This window comes from Zalophus californianus, chromosome 1 (assembly GCF_009762305.2).
Source record: "Zalophus californianus isolate mZalCal1 chromosome 1, mZalCal1.pri.v2, whole genome shotgun sequence".
Taxonomy (NCBI): domain Eukaryota; kingdom Metazoa; phylum Chordata; class Mammalia; order Carnivora; family Otariidae; genus Zalophus; species Zalophus californianus.
This window is the reverse complement of record NC_045595.1, coordinates 61,963,331-61,986,156: the sequence shown is the minus strand read 5'-3', so window position 1 is coordinate 61,986,156 and position 22,826 is coordinate 61,963,331. Positions and strand designations below refer to the sequence as shown.

The window sequence follows — 22,826 nt, the reverse complement described above, 5'->3', positions numbered from 1 at the left end:
CACATACTATGTGATTCCAATTATATATAACATTCGTGAAATGATAAAATCCAAGAGACAGAAAACAGATTAATAGTTGCCAGGGAATAGGTATAGATGGGGGAGGGGCAGGGAAGCATAAGGGAAATCCTTATGGTGATGCTGTAATTCTGTATCTTAACTTCGGTAGTGGTTATACGAATCCATACATGTGATAAAATGACAGAACTATATACACACATTGCACCAATGTCTATTTCCTAGTTTTGATATCATACTTCGATTATATGAGAAACTGAGTGAAGGGTACACGGAACATCTCTGTATTAACTTTGCAAAAGATGGTAAGGCAAAAATTACTTCAAAATAAAGTTAACAAAATGAGAAAAATTGCATAGAACTTGTACAAAAATGAAGCACAGAAAACTGGTTTTGGGAGATTGTACTGATGTCAGTTTCCTGGTACAAGAGGTATGCAGGATGTCACCACTAGATGAAACTGGGTATGAATCCATAATTACTTCAAAAACATTTTTTAAATTAAAGTTAATAAAAGTACAGAAACAAGTATAAAAGACACATGTACACAAAGATGCACACACACAAAACATACCTGAAAAATTGGAAAACAGTCTTGTGTAGGAAGAAAATCTGTTTTTGAGCAGCCATTGTTGTGTTTCCTGGATCGTGGCTGAAGGTTGAAGTTGCTATTAACAAAGAAAATGAACACAAATAGAAGAAACTATTCAAACTTATAAAAAAAAGAAACCCAAGTCACTGGCATGTTATAAACAAAACACAGAAATCCTCCAAGTTTAACGTAAAAAAAAACAAAAAACAAACCCAAGAGGAGGACAGGTCTGACTACTCAGAGACCCAAATAATGCCTCAAGCCCCTGTAAGAGCCTTAAAACGCAGGCCCCTGGGCAGCTCAGTTGGGCGACTGCCCTCAGCTCAGGTCATGATCCCAGGGTCCTGGGATCGAGTCCTGCATCGGGCCCCCTGCTCAGTGGGGAGCCTGCTTCTCCCTCTGCCTGCCACTCCTCCTGCTTGTGCCTCTCTCTCCATCAAATAAATAAATAAAATCTTAAAAAAAAAAAAAAAATGCAGGGGCAACCTGGGTGGCTCAGTCGGTAAAGCGGCTGCCTTCAGCTCAGGTCATGATCCCAGGGTCCTGGGATTGAGCCCCACGTCAGGCTCTCTGCTCAGCCAGGGGCCTGTTGCTTCTCCCTCTCCCTCTGCCTGCCTCTCTACCTACTTGTGCTCTCTCTGTCAAATAAATAAATAAAATCTTAAAAAAAAAAAAAATGCAGACCCCTTAGAGCACTGGACAGCTTCAGGATGAAGACACTTACTTCACTGGAGGCCTGTGAAACTCCATCTCCCTGATGGTTTGGGGAAGAAGAATTGCTGGGGAGAATGGAAGGAAGGAAAGGAGAATTATTACACACACACACATACACACACTTATATCAAGACTTTAAAGGCTATTAAACTGGGTAAATTTAACCTAATATTGTAGAACAGAGCATGCAGATTTGCAGTTAAGAATGTTGGCACCAATGGTCAGGAGTATGATGAAACTGACAAGAGGCCGTTTAACTGGTGCCTCTTCCTTCTTCAAGTTTTAGGAAACAAAAGGATTCCAATTATTTCCAGGGGTGCCAGGAAAATGAAGGATACTCCTTCATTTTAGTAAGAACAAAGATATGAGAAATTAAGATAAAGAGTTAAAAGTAACTGCAAAATACACACACGTTACACACACACACTTTAATAAAATAAGGAGCTCCAAGAAATGGTCCTAAGTAAAAATGGAAAATGATACCCCCTTAATTAATATTTACCCATGATTAAAGGGGGAGAAACTCAGGGAAGCAAAACGAACAAAGGTGTGCCACTCTCGAGTTTTTAAGGTCAAACGAAAATGAAGACAACTCCACAGGGAGTGTGGCGCCTTCCTGGTCCTGGGCTCAGACTTCTTTCTTAGCGCCTGTACTTCAATTATGTAAGTTACGATGCTGACTGGTGACTGTCCCTCTGGGCCCACGCAGACAGGGAAGGTGTGCGTCACCCGTAGAGCAGAGACCACAGGTCCTGGTCAGCGCAGGGCGCGCGGCTCCTGGGAACTGCGTGGTCAGCCAGCAGTGCAGGAGCCCAGAGCCGGCCTCCGAAGTCATGACTGTGGCCCAAGACGACTCGGACTGGGCTGAGACTAAAACGGCCCCCACATGGTGACATGTCAGTCCCTGGTCTCTCCGACGCAGAGTCCAAGGGTGTGTTCCTCCTCGAAAAGCACAAAGATCTACAAGATGAGCTGCCTGCAAATCTACTCATCTCCGCAGGGAAAAGCATGTTTTTGTGTTCTTATCAGACGCTGTTATAGACTGGATATTTGTGTTCCCTCAAAATGCTTACACTGACCAAACTCACCCCCCTGGCATGACAGCGTGAGGAGGTGGGACACCTGGGAGACGACCAGGAAGGCGAGATCACAAGGGCCTCCTGCAACCCGGAGGGCCCTTGCCGGAACCACCGGGGCCTCACACTGCCAGTTCCACAACTGCAAGAAACAAGTTTCTGTTGTCTCTAAGGCCCTGGTCTGGTGTTCTGTCATAGCAGCCAGAGCTGACCAAGACAGACCTGCTGTGAGCGTGGCACGAGTGTAAGAAGGAGAACCTTTCCCTCAGCAGTCTTGTGTAACTTCCCAGCAAGAAACTTCTGATCTGACCTGCTCGGGATCAACTCTTCAGCAGAGCCCCAGGAAGGCAAGACCCCCCAGGGCGCCATGTGGCACCTACAGGACTCCTGTGACACCGTCCCCTGCCCCCACCCAGAGCCTGCAGGGTTCACAGATGCCAATCACAGCCAGAGAATAAAATAGAAAGTCCACTATCCCCATTTCTAAAACCACAGTAAAGTTTTAGAAATTAAAAGCCTTTCCTTCAAGTTTAAAAACTTACCATAATAAATAAATAAGTAAATAGTGTGTGTAATAGGAGGCAGAAAAAACAGGGCAGGAAACAGCTCTTGTTTGATATGGTGCGCACTGAAGACAAACGTACTTTATAATAAATGCAACCTGAACACATCCAAGTCAGTTTCACCTTAATAACTCACAGTCCTTCTCTATCCATGAACTCCACTCATGTTCTTTTTCTCTCACAAAGAATGTAGCTTGAAAACGTCCCCTTTTCTACAATTTCTACGGCTGTGAATGTGTGAGGCATGAAGGGCTAAGAGCAAAAAGGCTGGCAAGCAAAGAAATGACAGTTCTCCTCTGAAACTGGGGCGGCTAGCTCCCATGACCATATACCTCAGATATATATACAAAAGAGGATGTTGGCAAGTGAGGGACAGCAATGAAGATGCATGGCATGGTCAGCCCTGGGTGAGCGACGGCACGAAGCGGTACCTGTCGGGGACGCTGCAGGTGCCCTGCTGGGGGGACGTGAAGGCGGGCGCTGTGGAAGGGCTGCTATTCACGTAGGCTGTGGGGGTATCGGGCCATGGAGAACACTAAGGATAGAAACAAAAATAAATTAACGGGAGGCTTTTAGAAGTGTATGGAAGAAATATTTTTGTAAGTCACTCTCTAGTCTGGCCAAACGCGAGGTTATAAAACACAAGACACCTGACACTCATCAAGCAACCTCACAGAAACATATCAAATTTACTTCTGTGTGGCTTTCCCTGCCACCTGCGTCTACACACGGATTCACCTCAGGGAAGACCTGAGTGATGAGAGCAGCAAAATGTATGCAGGCATTTTTAATGTATACTTCCAAGAACTTCCACTTCCCTGTTTATCAGCTCTGCAGCAGGTACCCAACAAGGTTTAGAACAGCAGAGGCAAGAATGGATTCACAAGTGACATCTGACACCTATGGTGACAGGGGCTCTGTCCCCCTAGCACTCCTCTGCCTTCTCGCCCAAGGAGCAGCCTGGCCAGTACCCACTTGCTTCCTTGATTCCTCTAAGATTAATAATCCCCAAGCAAGGTGAAGCAGGCCTAGCATCAACACACATCAACATGTACTGTGCTGCCCATGTCTCTCTACCTGTCTACACATGTTTAGTATTTACAGTTTCTGGAAGGGGCATGGTGATCTAGGGCATTTTTCAACCCCGGGTCCCATTCTGACCAAAGATAGAGCAAAGATACAAAGACGCATTGACTATTACAATCAGGAGAGGTGAAAAAGCTAAAGTCAAAAGCATGCTGAGCAGGCTGAGCAGGCCAGGGCAGCCAAGTACGAGCCTTTAAACCTGAGCTATGTATGGAGCGAGTCCATCTCACTCCCTGATATTCCACCTAGAATGAGTCCATGTGAGGACATCCTCGGTTCCAAAGCCCCCTTGAGAATCATTATTCTCCCATTTTACACAAAAAGTCGTCATACCTCACCATGGATGGGGGAATAGAAGACCCTCCCCCAAACCAAGCACAAGACCATTAAAGATATTAGGATAAATAAAAAAGTATATGACTCTTGGGGCCCCTGGGTGGCTCAGTCGTTAAGCATCTGCCTTCGGCTCAAGTCATGATCCCAGGGTCCTGGGACCGAGCCCCGTGTCTGGCTCTTTGCTCAGCAGGGAGCCTGCTTCTCCCTCTGTCTGCCGCTCCCCCTCCTCTGACAAATAAATAAAATCTTAAAGAAAAAAAAAAGTACATGACTCTAAAACAATTCTTCTGGTGGTGCCTGGGTGGCTCAGTCAGCTAAGCGTCTGCCTTTGGCTCAAGTGATGATCCCAGGAGCCTGGGATCGAGCCCCGCATGGGGCTCTCTGCTCAGCCAGGGGCCTGTTGCTTCTCCCTCTCCCTGCTGCTCCCCCGCTTGTGCGCACGCTCTGTCAAATAAATAAATAAAATCTTTAATAAATTTTTAAAAATTAAAAAAAATAAAACAATTCTTCTGTATGTCAGGCAGTTTTCAATTCCATGCCTTCAAAAACTTCAGGAGACCTGGTGTCAGCTGACACATACTGAAATAATCTACCTGTTCATACAAAAATAGGCCACTGGGATTTTGTGCAGATAACTCAAAAGGAATTTCAAGACCTGAATGACACTGCTCAAAGAAAAATAAGCACATCTAAACAAAGTTTCTCTTATCTATAAAAAAAATCTAGAGTTTGATTGCATTCTACCCTGTCTCATTCTTGATATATTTCCAGTAACATTTCTATTTTTACAATTAACAACTATTCATCAAAATGTGTATGATTTGTTGTTTTGATAAATTGGTACTAATCATAAGCAGTGTTCAATTTCTCGGGGTGCCTGGCTGGTTTAGTCAGTAGAGCATGTGACTCTTGATCTCGGGGTCAGGAAGTTCAAGCCCCACAATGGTCATAGAGTTTACTTTAAAAAAAAAAAAAATTCTCAACTGACTTACAAGCCTTATGGTCAGAGGAAATTTTAAATCTCAGTTTCTGTAAGTATGTCATAAAGAAGTAACTAAGGTAATCATTTAAAGATTTTCAGGCAGGAGCACCTGAGTGGTTCAGTCAACTGACTGTGCATCTGACTCTTGGTTTCAGCTCAGGTCATGATCTCAGGGTTGTGAGACTGAGCCCCATGTCAGGCTCTGAGCTCAGTGGGGAGTCTGCTTCTCTCCCTCTCCCTCCCTCTGCCTCCTTACCCTGCTTTCCCGCGTGTGCACGCACTCTCTCTCTCAAATAAATCAAACTTTAAAAACAAGATTTTCAGGCACAAAAGTATGCCATATTGGGAAGAAATTACTTATGGGGAGTGGAAGAGAAAACAGATCAAGAAGGAAGAGTGGGATAAAATTTCAGACTTAACTAAAGAGCTTCATCATGAACTTTTTAAATGAACAATACTGGGTATCAAATTGCTACGAACACACTTCCAAAAGTAGTATAATAGCTTTCTCTTAAATTATAACACAAATATTGATGGTGCCAGAAAATTGTCTTCTTTGCAACTGTTTAAATTTATGATGAAAACTTTCCTGTTAACCTGAAAACGTGCAAGGGAGTATATACTTTTTCAAAATTCTTTTGCATGTAGGAGCTAAGAGACTGTGAAGCACTGAGGGCAGGAACTAGTCTCCCCGACAGTTATAGGCGCTTACAACATGTCTGACACCCATCAGAAGTAGGGACAGAAGGAAAATAAAATAGAAATCCCAGGGTCTTAACATTCTTTACAACCACTCATTATGTTTCCCCTCAAAAACTGGAAAAGTGACTACTACAGACTGTTTCAACTACTACCAAGTTTCAAAAAAACCCTCGAATCTAGCTGGACAGCATGGCTGACTCACTGCATGCACACCGGTTTCACTCTCAACAACTTTTACACACAACAGTGCCCCCTCCTTTTAACCTAGGGCCTCGTTTCTCTCTTCATCTTACAAAGTAGTACCTCTGCTGCTTGCGGCTCGTGCAGTCTGAGGAACCCGACCGGCAGATCTAGTAACTTCTGGCTGTCCCATGCTCATGATCAGCTCCACTACGTGGAAGAGGATTTTCCTGCTACACCATCCTCCCCAGATACAAAATATTACGACGTAGCCTAACATGCCCATCTAAGTAAGGTGAACCTTTTAGTATCCAGCCTCCCCACACCTGCTCTGTTCATCGCTGCCCACTGTCTGAGGACGTGAAGCCATCCACAGCTTCAAGTGAGCACAGTAAGACGGGGCGGGGGGGGGGGGACACCAAATGTACAGAACCTCCATAAACCCAACTATTTCATTTTTACAGAGCTCAACTCCTTTAACAGGAGAAAAGCAGGATTGCTAATTAATAGCTGACATCTAAAACTTGCCCAATAAATATGAAGCCAGACTCACTGAACACCAGGAAACCAGTGTTTGGAGGAAACTGTCCTGTTGGGAGGCCTCGGCTTTTCGAGAATAATGGGTGGCAGGGTCTCAAATGGCCAGGCTGCCTGCCACACTGCAGCCCGCCTGCCCATGTCTTATGGGCCCCTCTCCCAGTCTCAAGCCAGGAAGGCAAGGGCACACGGAGGAAGACTTGTACAATGTTTCTTCTACCTTGTCCTGCCTCCCTGTCTGGAAAGGTAAGCAGTGCTGGACTGCCTCTGGTCCTGAGCAGAGTCTGTAATTCATGATGCCGCCAGCACTACCTGGCTTGGATTTGTGTGGGCACAATTTTGGTGTACCGTGAACAAAGCCCCTTCCCCGGTAGCCTGGAAAATGCTGACCCACCTTAGACTGTAGACATTGGCAGTCCCGATGTGAGCCAGTAAAATACAGCTCAGAGACCAAGACCCCCAGATGCATTAAAGGGTTTGCTGGGTGGCAGCTCTTCAGAACCAACAGTAGGGCCTCTATTCAGTGTGGGACCGGTTCACACAACACCTTTTAACAGGTGAGCCTGACCTCCCTTCCTAATGAAAGCCAACTGTCACTATCCAACAACTATGAGAAACGCTGGCCTTTCTTTGTAGGCACTTGCAGAAATACAGGAAATGCTGTGGACTTTTTTTAAGGGATTAATCCGTACCTTGCTTTTTTAAACAGGTTTCAAAGAGTAGCTCTAACCACCCCCTTGAAGTAGCTTAACCCAACCAAACACAGCCCAGGGCAGCAAGAAACACACTCTAGGAAGATGTGAAATCCCAGGCCAGTGAACTGCTGACGTTTTGCATACTTTAGACTTGAGTTAAGAATTATTAATAATTTACCAACAATTCTACCATCTCCAGAATAGCTCTGGGCTATAACAGATTAATTTATGAATTATCAGAATTCATTCCTTTTAATTAGTTTCCAACAAGAAGTGAAAAGTGACTTGATTTACCAGGATCTCCCCAGAAAAGTTTACGTAGTTGTGAGTCTTCAGCTGGGAAATGAGATAGAGGATTAAAAACATAAAACTGGAGGGGGGCATTCCAGGGAAGGAGCATACAGTTGTTCCATACAACCTCTGACTCAAATCCAAAAAGCCCAGTTAAAGAAAACGCATCATGTGTGCTCCCCATCCATCCAGACGACTACATTTTCAGGGTCATTGCATAAAGAAGCACTAAAATATTGTCACGCAATGCTTTAATTTGAAAATGAGGTTCTTGTGATAGTGTCTGTGACTTTCATAACACAGAGAATTACATACATGTGTGAGCGTGAAAATCCCATGTCTGGCACCTTGATAGTACAAACACTGCAATGAGATGAAGACAGTAGTGACTGATACATATGATGACAGTTACTTTTAAAAATTAGAGAATGCTCTGTGTTTACATTAACTGCGGGTACATGGTGATCTAAGTTTAAAGAACAGGATGAACCTTTGTGGACTGTTCGATAAAGAACTGGGTCATAATATAAGGATCTGCTGCACTGAAGCTGACAAAGCCAAACCCCTTGACTGCATGTTGGGGCAACTGGGTCCGAGGGTAGCAAGGTGCGCTATTCTGGCCTAAAGCAGAAGATCACGATGCAGGAGCCAAGAGGAAACACCGATGCAAAGATTTCTTTCTACCAGTGCTGCCAAACGGGCTTTTAAAAGCACAGACAGACGCACATTCTTATACTACATGCAGGGAAATGTGACACAAAGTATTGCATGTTAATGTCAAGCTTGCTGCCATCATTTCTCTAAATATCCATGAAAGTTTCTTATCAGTTATACAACATGAGAAAGCAAAACCTTTTTTAATTACACAAAAATGATAACTATTTTACTAAAGAAAGTATTTTCAATTAATTTCATTGCTCTTGAAGGAAGTGTGTGCGCAAAGGAGAGAGAGGGAGGGAGGGAGGAGAGGGAAGGAGACAGGGAGGGAACACATTTCTGAGTGTCGTTTTTCCCTCCAAAACCACCCAATATGGTCAACTTTGTTTTAAAGTGTTAGATTTAGGAAATTTTCCTCAGTGAGGAACAAACAGAAAGCAGGAAGTCTAAACAAAAGCAAATTAAATCAAGACAAGGACATCAAAAACAAATTTGGCTTTACTTTTCGGTGGAAGTTGATCCTATATCTAACACTGCACAAGGTTTCTTGCACAATGAAAAGAGAAGCAGAAGTCCCTTACACTGCCTCGCTTTGCCAGAGAATCACCGTAGTCTGCTGGCAAAGTCCGCTTGCTGGACTTTTTCTGCTCATGTTCAACTGCATCTTCAATTATAGGCTCAAGCCTCATCTGGACAAACACCAAAGATTGGGATCAATGTCTTTTCATTATACAAAGAAAGATCTAATACCCTGTTTTATGTCTCTGCAGTCCAATTAAACAAATGTATGACTAGCAGGATTCAAAGTTAAAGAAAATGCAAAACCCCAGCAGTGACAAAAATCAGACATTCTAGGCCCCGACTTAATCTCTTGACAACTTCAAGGTTTGTAAGGTCTGTTTCCGAGACCAGATTGGGATTTCAGCATCTTCATTCAAGACCCCACCCAGGAAACTAATCTATTAAAATCCCCAAATTTAAAAAAAATCTTTCCCCCACAAATTTCACAAAGAATATTATGTCAATCTACCACCCAATCTTCCCCAACCCCTTTGTAGCAAAACTCCTCCTTAGAGAGAGTGCTAATATGCAAACAGCTGCTTCGCCTCAGAAACCGAAAACGCTATTATGCATTACCTCGGTGAGGATGGTGGTGTCGTAGGATGGCTGGTACTTTTCTTTCTCATGAGCCGTTCTCTTCTCCATCTTCTCTCGGTCCGTTTTTTGTTTCCTGTCTGCACCTTTAGGCTTAAAAACAAAATAGATGATCTCTCCATCAGGCTGAAGATGGACAATTTACAAGCAAAACTGGGCCTTAGTTACTAAAAGCCTCATTTCTATCTCTTACCTTAAACACTTTGATTTGGCAGCTAGCCGAGTGGAGATGATCCGTGTACTCTCCGTTCTCATTCTGCTTAAAGGTGTCAACCTGAATCCTAAAAGGCACCCCCTTCTCACCTCCGTGCTTCCGGGGAGTAAACTCTGTGCTGATGCAGTGTACCTGGAAAAGAACTCAAGCTGAAAGGGACTCAAAGTACCGCCCACTGAGTCTCCTTCAATTTGGCTCCTTCTCAGGTGTTCTGCCACAGCCATAAATTCAGGATCCTTCCAAACTAACTCCTGAATATTAGTCAGACGGCTGTCATGAATTCCTCTGTGTGGCTTTCCTCTCATAAATCCAACTGGGCCTTTCTGAACTTTCCGGCAATGAGCTCTTCCCCAGTCCAATGCCTCTCCTCTCACGCAGGACTTGTTTCAGGTCACACGGACGTCTCCTACCTCCACACTGTGGACCGAATGATGCTCTCAGACCCAGCGTCCTTGGCCTTGCACGTGGCTCAGTCCACAGCAACCGACCCCTAACTGCCGAGAGCTTCTGTCACCTGCCCTCTTCTGTCACCACCTGGACTCTAGCCAGCCCACCAGGTTCCTGCTGTGACTACACACACTTATGAGACCGCCTGGGGGCCTGGGGGCGTGGCCACGACTCACCCTGCCCATATCGATCTGAACTCTTCTGTCAACCTTCAAAGTTGACCAAGGACAACGCTCATCTCCCACCACTTCCGCCCCTCTCCCGACATCAGCACAATGTCAACTAACAGGAACTGTGTCCCTAGTGACTCTTCGTTGGCGGGAGACAGTATTTGGTAAACCACAAAAAAACACAATAGTAAAGATTCTTAAAAAATACATAAGTAAACAAATATTCTTTACAGTTCATACAAATCAGAGACTACTTAGGCTGATCAGCAATTAAGCAATCTCCCTTTCCACATAAACATTACCTACTCAGTAGTTTTAATTCCACCACTTATAAGTCTAAATATACATTAATATTTCTAAAAAATCTCTTCTCTTAGAGATACAAACTGAGTATTTATGGGTGAAGTGAGATGCCTGGGAGTTGCTTTAAAGTATTCCATCAATAACGAAAACAGAGGAAACTACTAAATAACTGCTGAAGCCAGGTGATGGGTACATGGAAGATTCATCATTATTATTCTCTTACTTTTGTGGGGTTTGAAATTTTCAGTATTAGAAATGTCTTTAAATTATGCTAGAGAGAAAATCTTGAAACTGTACACTTTTTTTCAATCCCACCCTTTTATTCTACTTTATTTTTTTATGTAAACCCTACACCCAATGTGGAGCTTGAACTTACGACCCCGAGACCAAGATTCGTATGTTCTACTGACTGAGCCAGCCAGGCGCCCCAATCCTACCCTTTTAAACAGGAGTTTTTATTCAAGAGAAATGCATCTTAAGAAAAACAGAAGTTTTGATTACTGTCACTAACCATGGTAAAAGTTAACATCTGAATAATGCTTTACATATCCGATTGTCTTTGTATATATATTAGCCTATAAATGACGGATTTCGTAAATTAACTCCAACTTAACAGTATATATGTATGTAAATTAAAATATATATAAAATAGAAGACATTACAAGATAGCTTACAAATAAGCATTTAAAGAAGGTAACATCACCAGAAAAACAAACTGAGGGTTCTAGAGGGGAGGAGGGTGGGGGGATGGGTTAGCCTGGTGATGGGTATTCAAGGGGGCACGTTCCGCATGGAGCACTGGGTGTTATGCACAAACAATGAATCATGGAACACTACGTCAAAAACTAATGATGTAATATATGGTGATTAACATAACAATAAAAAATAAAGAAGGTAACATCATGTGTTAAGAATTTAATCTCATCCATGGCCTTTTAAATGACTAGGCTAGTGTACTTCTAATAATGCAAAAACTCCAAACCTGAATGAAAGCAGATGTGCGCTTTGCAGGGTCCCACAGAAATTCAACTGCATTTAACTGGCTTGGATTTGTCCTTGTGTCAATTATTCCCACAGACATTGGAATATCTGTTATTTTAAAAAGAGTTACACAGAAACTCATTCACTATGAATAATTAAAAAGCTTACAACTTACTATAATTATGTTCACATGCAATTATTTCACCTCCACGCAGAACCTTTTCTGTCAGTGTTTTCCCGGTCAGCGATGCTAACATTGAAACCCACCCAATGCTATCAGACTTTATCCCACCATGGTTTCTATTTCATTTTATTCAACATACAATGGATGGTGCCATTTGAGAATTAAATAAATTATTTCAAAACTCCAAATTCCTGGCTCACGTTCTTTTAGAGCCAAAAAACCACTTCATTTCTAAACTATAGAACAACTCAAGGCACACAGGATCTGCTAACACCAAAACTCTCTCCACACAATTATACACGGTGCCTTCCCTACCCACCAGGCACAGCTAAACAACTGCCTGAATCTCTCCAGAGTCTTCTGACAGCCACTTGTACCTAAATCGAGAAGTCTGTCTCCTGGACGATTCCACTTCCAGCCTTCAAGTTGCTGATGCTCTGTATATTGTAGCCGTCTGTCATGGAATACAACTCTTATGATGCTCTATGGAACAAGTGAGGAAAACGAGTACTTTTAAACTGGTCCAGCTAAAATGCATAAGCATTTTCACTTATGCATTAACCTATAATAGAAGAGCATACCAAAAAAAATTCTGCTTTACACATTTTCTAAGTGAACTGCTTTGTTCTTGGAGTATCTGGATAACTCAAATAAAAGGCACAAATAAAATGATTACTTAGGTAAAATTTTTATTTACAATCTGATACTGCAATTCAAAATTAAGGTACACGCCCATAAAATCTGTGAGCAAGAATTCTATTTCTATGAAGAAAACATCGGATGCACACAGGAATTACTAAAGTCAAAGAGTAGTATAAACAGAAACAGAGAAACCCAGGTACAGTGGTAAAATTGTTCACTTAAAATAAGTTAATAAATGAACTTCTTTAAAGATCATCAAGGATGAATACTAACATACAGAAATGCTGAATCATTATATTGTATACCTGAAACTAATATAACACTGCATGTTAATTATACTTCAATGAAATTAAAAAATAAAGAGATAGTCAAGGAATAGGTGGGGGATCTACAAAATAAGACCCAGCAAAAACAAACAAACAAACAAAAAAAACCACATATGCAAAAGTCATTCTCTACTATTTCATTTGCAATAGGTTATCTGAGGTAAGCAAGGGGGGGAAAAAAAAACAACAACCCACAGGTAAACTTGATCCAAACACTACGGTTCCTAGGTAAGACTTTACTCCACAAACTCTGGGCCAGTTCTCGGCTCTCCACCCATCCCTCCTTTGCCTCCCACAGGTTTGGAGTGCCAACTATTGTTTCATTCCAGGAAGAGGAAAACAGGTCATCCAAATGCCTTCAGATACCACATTTGCGCTAATTCGTGTTTGTGACACATTTTTAGGTAACTTTCTCATGATGCAATAAGATACTCATATTTCCAGTAGATGCTCTGGTATAAATAGGAAATAATTTATTACCAATACATATAAATATTACTTTAGTGCCCCTGTCTTCCCTACCCCCCCCGGTACTGTCCATAGCAGATAAATTTTGAAGCAAACTATTTAAAAGTAGCCGTATTTATTTTTTAAAGATTTTATTTATTTATTTGAGAGAGAGAGCAGAGCAGGGAAAAGAGGGAGAAGCAGGCTCCCTGTGAGCAGGGAGCCCAATGTGGGGCTCGATCCCTGGGCCCCGGAATCATGACCTCAGCTGAAGGCAGATGCCCAACCGACTGAGCCACCCAGAAGCCCCAAAGTGCCATATTTTAATTTAAAATACAGTTGACCCTTGACAACATGGGGGTTAGGGGCGTTGAACCCTCCCAAAACTTAAGTACTTAATAGCCTACTGTTGACTAGACACTTTACCGATAACATCAACAACAGCTGAGGAACATACGTTTTATATGCTATATATATTATACTACATTCTTAAAGTAAGCTAGAGAAAAGATAACAGTTACAAAGAAAATCGTAAGAGAAAATACATTTAGAGTACTGTACTGTATTTACTGAAAAAAATCTGCCTGTAAATGAACCCACACCGTTCAAAGCTATGTTGTTCAAGGGTCAACTGTCGTTTAAAAAAGAGGCCAAGTCAGTCATCAGGACCAAAGTGGAAATCTACAAAGGCATGGATGCTGCTATATTCAAGCCCATCTGCCTTCCCCACCTGCACCCATGTCCACAGGGCCTGCCCAGGAGGTCCACTACACCCACTTCAAGCCCCACAGTGAAGGTGCACGGGCTGGGGGTGGCCCCTGGGTCACACTCACCAATACGCTGAACTCAGAATAAAGTGCAATAGAGAAATGACATGATTTTGATTCTTCCGTATTTAACTGAATCCACAAATTCAGATGAAAATAGCATGAGAATGTAGGTACCAGATTTGAGAGCTTTACTAAACGCCATTCTAGGAGGTCAGACTAAGTTCAGTAAGGAATATGAAAGGAGAACCATAATTAAGAAGTGGCAATATATAAAAGAAAACTTAAATGAAATTGGAAGGGAAAAACTCATGAACTCAGACACCCAGCAACAGATAAAGGGGCCCTGACAATAAGACAAATAGAACAAGCACCTCACTGAGTACAGGAAGCACTTTCAACGAGTTCCAAAGCACCCCTGCCACCCCACCCTTTGTTCCCCAAGACTCCCCCACAGTAGCAGAGTCAAAGACCATGGGGCCAGGAATCAGACTTGGGGAGCTTCTAGGTAAAAAAGGACGTGATTTTTGGGAAATTCACTGTGTAGCCTGTGGCAGTGGCCGACTGTTGCTCTGCATCCCCCGCAGACTCTCGGGATCCAACCAGACGTTTTCTGCCACAGTCACCATGTATCGGACAAGCGGCTTATCAAGGAAAGATGAAACCGACTTAAGACCTTTTAAAAATTAACCTCTCCTATCCTGAAGCTAACTGTTTAGGGAAACTGATGCTTTCAAAATAAGTACCCTTGTCTAGGCAGAATATGCTGCTTTAATGTCAACAAAACCTCTACTTTGCGCTTATAGGAGGATGGTTTCTTTACTATCAACAGTTCACTATCTCATAATGAAGAGTCATTTTTTGCCTTCACTTCTTGCGTTAATTGTGTATATTAAATGTTCTTACATATTTTAATTTGGAACTAAATTCCAGGAAGCTGAACTTAAAGCAGTCATGTACCAACATAACTAATCCTGCCATTCCAACTTAATCTGACAGATATTTTTAACTAGCTTACCAAAAGTATTTTAAACATTAAGTCTCCTCTATCAGACTGGTCCTTTCTAAATCTTACCACCTATTCACAGTGAACCGCCCCAGATTGATCTTCACTGATAAATGACAAACGGCTTCAAAAGTGACTTTCTCCAGTGCTTTGATGCAAACTTAATTTTGGCATTGGATCCACATGCCAAAGTATGTTTTATTTTCCTCAGGATGCTGAAAAGCTATGAATGATGAGCTTAGTTAAAATTACTGTTTAAAAGAGGAATTAAAATTATGAGTTAGTAAATTCTGTAGTCCAGCCAAAAAAAAAAATGGAAAAGGAAAAAGAAAAAGAAAAAAACAAGCACAAGGGGGAACAGATAAAACAAGACTGGCAAACTGAGGACAGCTGTGGCCGCTGGTGGGCGAGCTTAGCCTGTGCACTCATGACACACATGTGAAATTTATGAGAAAGCACCACATGATAAACACATGTGGATGCACCATACCATTCCACCTCTGGGTATGTTTGAATTTTACCAGATAAGTAGTTTTTTAGTAGTATTCTAATATTTTTGGATCCAGTTTTAAGGCTCTCAATACAGGGCACATAATAATGCCTTACTCCATTTTACAGACAAATCTATAATTTGAACAATTTTTCTACACTTCTACACGGATTAAAAAAAAAAAAACAGCATCTCACAGCCACCAAATATGTATATGTAACTTTCATAGGGACAGAAGAGTTCACCCACATCTTCTCTTAAAATACACTTTCATTGGTTGGATTTTAACTGGGTGTGAGACAAATGGTAGATCTGCTGAAGGTGAGCCAGGGTGCCCAATGGCCTGACAATAAGCCAGCTTGGGACCAGGGCATTCCGAGAGAATCTTGGAAATTCCTAAGCTTCCTACACACTGGAAAATGAGAGCTGTTAAGTCTGGCTCCTCCACCAGCCATCGCTATTTGTCATAAAAGCCCAGCAGAGAACAGCCAATCCAAGTAGGGCTTGCTCACTCTGAATGATGATGGCTTTTTAAAATGGTGAGCCCAGGGGCACCTGGGTGGCTCAGTTGGTTAAGCGACTGCCTTCGGCTCAGGTTATGATCCTGGAGTCCTGGGATCGAGCCCCACATCGGGCTCCCTGCTCAGCGGGGAATCTGCTTCTCCTTCTGACCCTCCCCCCTCTCGTGTTCTCTCTCTCATTCTCTCTCTCTCTCAAATAAATAAAATAAAATCTTTAAAAAAATAAATAAATAGGGTGCCTGGGTGGCTCAGTTGGTTAAGCGACTGCCTTCGGCTCAGGTCATGATCCTGGAGTCCCAGGATCGAGTCCCACGTCGGGCTCCTTGCTCAGCAGGGAGTCTGCTTCTCTCTCTGACCCTCTTCCCTCTCGTGCTCTCTATCTCTCATTCTCTCTCTCTCTCAAATAAATACAATCTTTAAAAAATAATAATAATAATAAATAAATAAAATAAAATAAAATGGTGAGCCCAATCAGTATGCACTATGGTCAGAATGCCAATAGGAGGGAATGAAAAAAATAAGACCATCTTTTACCCTCCAGGGAAATGACCAAATCCACTAATTGAGCATAGACACAATAGACTCAGAGTACAAATGGCAAATAACCTCTCTCCCTCTGTTCCAGGTAAGATATGAGCCCCGGGGGGCGCCTGGGTGGCTCAGTCCTTAAGTGTCTGCCTTCGGCTCAGGTCATGATCCCAGGGTCCTGGGATCGAGCCGGGCATCCGGTTCCCTGCTCCGCGGGAAGCCTGCTTCTCCCTCTCCCGCTCCCCCTGCTTGTGTTCCCTCTCTCACTTTGTCTCTGTCAAATAAATAAAATCTTAAAAAAAAAAAAAAAAAAGATAGGAGCCCCGGGAGTCAGAAGGAGAAGTCTGGGAGTTCATCCAAGTTGGCAAGATATTAATCGGTGGGGTGCGGACCCCCATCTTTCCCTCAACCTCCCATAGGAGTGGGGACTTCCTGCCCCCAGGAGTGGGAGGAACACTAAAACATCCCAAAGACTCTCAAGGCCTCTGTGTGCTGGGCAACTGGCTTTCCCAGACAAGCCAAATTTGTTAGCCTTAATATTAGTATCCATTCCCCCTGTGAAGGCTGTCTTTCCCCACACTCACCCTCTAAAAAGGCAGATCCACAGAGGGGAGTCTTTCCAATGGAATGCCTCTCCATACTGAGTGCCCAGGCCCCTATATGCCTCTCTGTGGGAAGATGGAAGCATCAAGAGAACTCACGCCTGCTTCTCTCTTGCTAACACTTATGGACAGATGAAGTTCTGCCTTCCTCCAATTAAGCTTCTTCCAGAAGTCTTGCCCTGTAATACTGTGGATTTATAATACACCGTGGTGTGTGACAGGTAGAGGCTAGAGGACCCACTCTGCATGACAATGGAGGGGACAGAGATAGTTCTGAAGATATATCCTAAGAGGGATGAGCTACACTTGGAATGACTGCCTTCATTCAGATACACATCAGTAGAGTGAACAGAGACTTCAAATTTTACTTAGACAAATTGAAGAGGTGAAATAAAACGGTTTTAAAAAATTTCATATTAACACTTAAATTTCTCCCCATACAATCTTTGACTTTTAAAGAGAAACTTAAAAGTCTTCCTTGTGGTGGTAGGTTTTCTCCCCACAGCCACAACTACGGTACCTTAGTTTCCAAAGGGCTTTCACATTTATTTCACCCAAAAACTGCTATCATTTCTGTTTTACAGATAAGTAAACAAAGTAGAGCTCAAAAAGTTAGGAGTTTCAATATAGCCATTACTTCTTAAAGTGAAATTAAATGATTTTTAAATAACTCTTGTGCAAAAAAACCCCAAAGTTTTACAGCAGAACTGCTACTTTTTTCAATCATTGTAGTATCTGTTAGCAATTAAGATGGCTCATCCTTACCTTTACCAATTTTCCAGTGATCTCAGGCATATCTCCCATTTTCCGATTATCCAGCATCCGAATTTCATAAGACTGACCTATTTTAAAGAAATTACTGAATGTAAATAAACTGTGTATCACCAACAATCCATATAAAGAACATGACTCTGTTTAACATAAAAATTCAATGGTCTCTCAGGGCGCCTGGGTGGGCTTGGTAGGTTGAGCGAAGGACTCTTGATTTCAGCTCAGGTCATGATCTTGGGGTCGTGGGATGGAGCCCTGCATCGGGCTCTGTGCTCAGTGTGGGGTCTACTTGGGATTCTCCTTCCCTCCCCCTCTACTCCTCCCCCTCCCAACTTGTGTGTGGGTGTGTGTGTACACGCATGAGCACATACGAGTTTGCTCTCTCTCTCTCAAGTAAATAAAATCTTTAAAAGAAAAAATTCAACTGTCTCTCAACTAGAGAAGCAAATTCAGGTTGATCTTTCTCTTCCCTGCAAACAACACCATCCTCTCCTTCTTGCACAATTACAGAAGACTGAAGAGTTTCTCTCCCCATTTATTTTCATTTGCTATACTCCCACACACTAAATTTTTATCATGCATACATGCATAATCCAAGACCAAATTTTTATCAGTTTTATTGAGATATAACTTACCATAAAATTCATCCTTTTATTTTTTTTAAAAAGCTTTTATTGATTTACTTGACAGAGAGAGAGAGACAGCGAGAGAGGGAACACAAGCAGGCGGAGTGGGAGAGGGAGAAGCAGGCCTCCCGTCGAGCAAGGAGCCCAATGCGGGGCTTGATCCCAGGACCCTGAGATCATGACCCAAGCTGAAGGCAGTTGCTTAACCGAGCCACCCAGATGCCCCCACCCTTTTAAAAAAAAATGTACAATTAACTAGTTTTTAGTATATTCAGAATTGTGTAACCATCACACTACCAATTTTAGAGCATTTTCATCATCCACAAAAGAAAATCCTACCCCTCAGCAGTCACTTTCCATCCTTGCCCACCCCAGCCCCTAGAAACCCTCATCAATCTACTTTCTGTATCTAGGGATTTGCCTACTTCACACACTTGATACAAATGGAATCACACAAACTGACTTCTTTTACTAAGCATGTTTTCAAGTTTCTCACATGTTGTAGCAGGGCAGATCTCCCTTTTTTGTGCTCTATCACACTTTGCAGAAATTCTGATTTTTTATAATTGAAGGTTTGTGACAATGCTGCATCAAACAAGTCTATCGGGGCGCCCTTCTTCCAACAGCATCCGCTCACTTTGTGTCTCTGCATCACATTTTGTGATTCTCACAATATTTTGAACTTTTTCATTACTGTATTTGTTATGGTGAACTGTGATCAGTCATTATAGCTCACTTTTTAGGAATAAAGTATTTTTTATTTTATTTTATTTTATTTATTTATTTGAAAGAGAGAGCATGAGAGGGAAGAGGGTCAGAGGGAGAAGCAGACTCCCCGCTGAGCAGGGAGCCCGATGTGGGACTCGATCCTGGGACTCCAGGATCATGACCTGAGCCGAAGGCAGTCACTTAACCAACTGAGCCACTCAGGAGCCCCTGGAATCAAGTATTTTTTAATTAAAAATGTTCGGGCATCTGGGTGGCTCAGTTGGTTAAGCATCTACCTTCGGCTCAGGTCGTGATCCCAGGGTCCTGGGATTCAGCCCCATGTCGGGCTCCCTGCTCAGTGGGGAGCATGCTCCTCCCTCTCCCACTCCCCCGATTGTGCTCTGTCAAATAAATAAATAAAACCTTTAAAAAAAAAGGTATATACATGTTTTCTCAGACATTAATGCTACCCCACACTTAACAAACTCAGCATGGTGTCAAGATAACTTTTTTATGCACTGAGAACCCAAAAAACTCATTTGACTCACTTTGCTGCAACATTTACTTTATTGTGAAGGTCTGGAACAGAACCTGCATGTCCAAGGTGTGCCTGTACTACATTCCTTTCTATTGCAAATATTATTTCACTGCACAAACATACCACATTTTGTTCATCCATTCATCAGCTGACGGACATCTGGGTTGTTTCTCCTGCATGGCTGTTATGAGTAGTGATACTATGAACATTTGTGTACTGCATTTTGTGTGAACCAAGACCAAATTTTAATGCCAGAGCCTTCTTCCTTGTGACCAATGAACCTAACTCACATTCTCTCACTGCTGTTAAGTGTCCATAAGAAAACACAAACAGATATTCACACACCAACTTTATAATTAGGAAAATAAGCTGCTTCCAAAAGTTAAGAATGTACTCCAAACCCACCAAAAATGATTTTGGATTATCTGTCATTAAGTAATAAAGACAGTATACTTTGTATGGAGAAAATCAACAGTAATTAAGGAGTTCTTCTAGTACTATATGAAGTTGGGGATCTTTATGGTCTAGTCCACACTCCAATGGGGCTTACCCCCTATAAAAACATACAAAGGGTACTAGATCATACAGTCACAAAACACAACCAAATCACTCCAAAGCTGGTGAAAGAAAACCATTATATATTGTATGTTACTAAGGAAGAGTCCTTAAGTCATTCAATGAATTGAGAGAGATACAACTAAATAGTACTATGGCAAAAGACATTTTCAAAAAGTTGAATTTGCAGCATACTTAACAAAGGATCTAAACTCAGAAAATAAGAAATTTCAAAATAAAGCATATAAAATAGGCATTTTTTAAAACTACACCATCATACACTTAAAATTACACTCAACCTCACAAAAATTTAGGCAATAAAAATTAAAATGTCTGTGACTAACTATCAGATCAACAAAAAATGTTTAATTAAAAACCAAGTGGGTGAGGATGGGGGAGAAATAAGCACATAAAATGTGGGAGGAATACGAACTGATAAAAGTCTTTCTGAAAACCAACCTGGCTACCCCTGTTGAGTTAAACACTGTATTCTTTGATTCGGGGATTCTGACTAGTCATTACAAACAGGAAAAATGCAGAAGGGGCAATATCTGCAACTCACATTAAGACACAAAGGGTTATGCTCCCTAATACAAACAACTTCTACAAAATCACAAATGTCCAACATCCCTACAAGAAAAAAATGAACAAATGACATGAACAGGTGGTTCACAAAAGAAGGAAATGCCAACAGTTCTTAAACATATTAAAAGACATCCAATCTCCACCAAAGATATGCAAATTAAAATCACATTGAAATCAATTCTCGCTTATCAGGTTAGCATAAATCCCTCAGTCTGAAACAGTCGCTCAAAAATGGACAGCAGGAGTGGAGATGGTAAGAAACTGCCACTCCGGAGATTATTTTGAAGGGAGAGCCTAAGCATTTGCTGGTGTATTAGATGTACAGTGTAAGAGAGGAAAAAAAAAAAAAAAAAGAGTTGAGGATGATTCCAAATTTTTGGCCACAGAAGGTACTAAACATGAGGAAGACCACCAAGAGTAGATTTGGGGGAGAAAATCAAAAGTGCAATTGAATACATTAAGTCTGAGATAACTACTGGCCATCCAAATTGATAATCAGGTTGATTTACAAATCTGGAGCTAAGAGGAAGAAATCCCATTTGGAGATACTAACAGAGGACTTTTCAGGGTTACAGCTGTTAGGTAAAGCTACTTAAAGACAAGATCATCTGAAGAGTGAGTCTAGAAAAAGAGCGAGGGTCAAGACACTTCCCTGGGATAGACAGTAACCCAAAGAAAAGCAGCCAGTGAGATGGAAAGTGAAAGAGGTGCATAGCAACCTGCCCAGAACAAAGAGAAAACCTGTCCTCCCAGGATTATCTTATGACCCTCAAAATCTCAAAATTCTCAGGATTGAAAAAATCAAATAAAGGACAAAATCTCAATGTTCCTGTCTTCCTTTGTATCATTTTTCCCAGTCAACCTAACAAGGATACTTCTGTGCTCAATATAAAGTTCAGTCTGTTTCCACAAACACATCTCAAGATCTGTTGCTCCTATATTAAAGCACTGCAGACTTTCATTCTTCTAAAATCAATTTTTTTTTTTAAAGGCTCCATAACACTTGCTATTCTTCAAATGGTTTCTCTAGGGGCACCTGGCTGGCTCAATCAGTGGACCGTGCGACTCTTGATCTTGGGGTTGTGAGTTCAAGCCCCATGTTGGGTGTAAAGACTGTTTAAAAATAAAATCTTTAGGGGCACCTGGGTGGCTCAGTTAGTTAAGCATCTGACTTCGGCTCAGGTCGTGATCTCAGGGTCCTGGGATCGAGCCCCGTGTCGGACGCCCTGCTCATCGAGGAGTCTGCTTCTCCCTCTCCCTCTGTCCCTCCCCCTGCTTGTGCTAATAAAAAAATAAAAGAGTATAACACACTTTCCAACAAACGTGGCAAACTTCCTGAGTCATTACACAGGTATGGAGTCCCAGGTTGGGTCCTAGCCATTTGTAAAAACTACTCATCCAGCAGCAACAGGAAACTGTTGGTCTAAATAGTTGGTCTCCCAGTAGAGTCAGAAACCAATAAGCTACTTAGTTATAAATGACAGTAACAGCAGCAAGGTTCATATGCTTCCTGTGTGCTGCCTAGCTTCTAAGTATATTATACACATTAATTCAATTTAATTCTCAACTACCTTATGTGGAGAGTATTAAATTAAGGAACTTGCCTAGGCTAGCAAGAGATGGAATGGGATCCACACACATGCAGCCCCGTTCCAGAGACTGCAGACTCACCATGGCCCTTCTCCACCTCCCACCTCACCACATGCAGAAAGACACAAGATACATTTAAATCACTGCCCACTGTAACTAGGTGACACATTTAAAAGAAACCAAAAGGTATGTGAAGAATGTGCTTAAGGACATCAACAGGCAACAGAGGTGTTTATATCCT

General features: G+C 42.1%; 1 protein-coding gene across 9 annotated transcripts in view; it reads right to left on the bottom strand.

Annotated features, from left to right (window-relative positions):
- Positions 1 to 22,826, bottom strand: part of UBP1 (upstream binding protein 1) — a 55,470-nt gene that overhangs the window by 10,706 nt on the left and 21,938 nt on the right. For 5 of the 9 annotated variants that reach the window (XM_027587509.2, XM_027587502.2, XM_027587504.2 and 2 more), the window contains 9 exons: positions 17,978 to 18,054; positions 12,261 to 12,366; positions 11,701 to 11,807; positions 9,778 to 9,930; positions 9,567 to 9,677; positions 9,011 to 9,118; positions 3,395 to 3,498; positions 1,335 to 1,389; positions 593 to 686 (listed from right to left, as the gene is read on the bottom strand). In XM_027587509.2, the coding sequence (XP_027443310.2) occupies positions 593 to 686; positions 1,335 to 1,389; positions 3,395 to 3,498; positions 9,011 to 9,118; positions 9,567 to 9,677; positions 9,778 to 9,930; positions 11,701 to 11,807; positions 12,261 to 12,366; positions 17,978 to 18,054 (915 nt within the window). The remainder of the gene's footprint in view (positions 1 to 592; positions 687 to 1,334; positions 1,390 to 3,394; positions 3,499 to 9,010; positions 9,119 to 9,566; positions 9,678 to 9,777; positions 9,931 to 11,700; positions 11,808 to 12,260; positions 12,367 to 17,977; positions 18,055 to 22,826) is intronic. The other 4 variants (XM_027587503.2, XM_027587506.2, XM_027587507.2 and 1 more) reach the window with 1 other exon arrangement.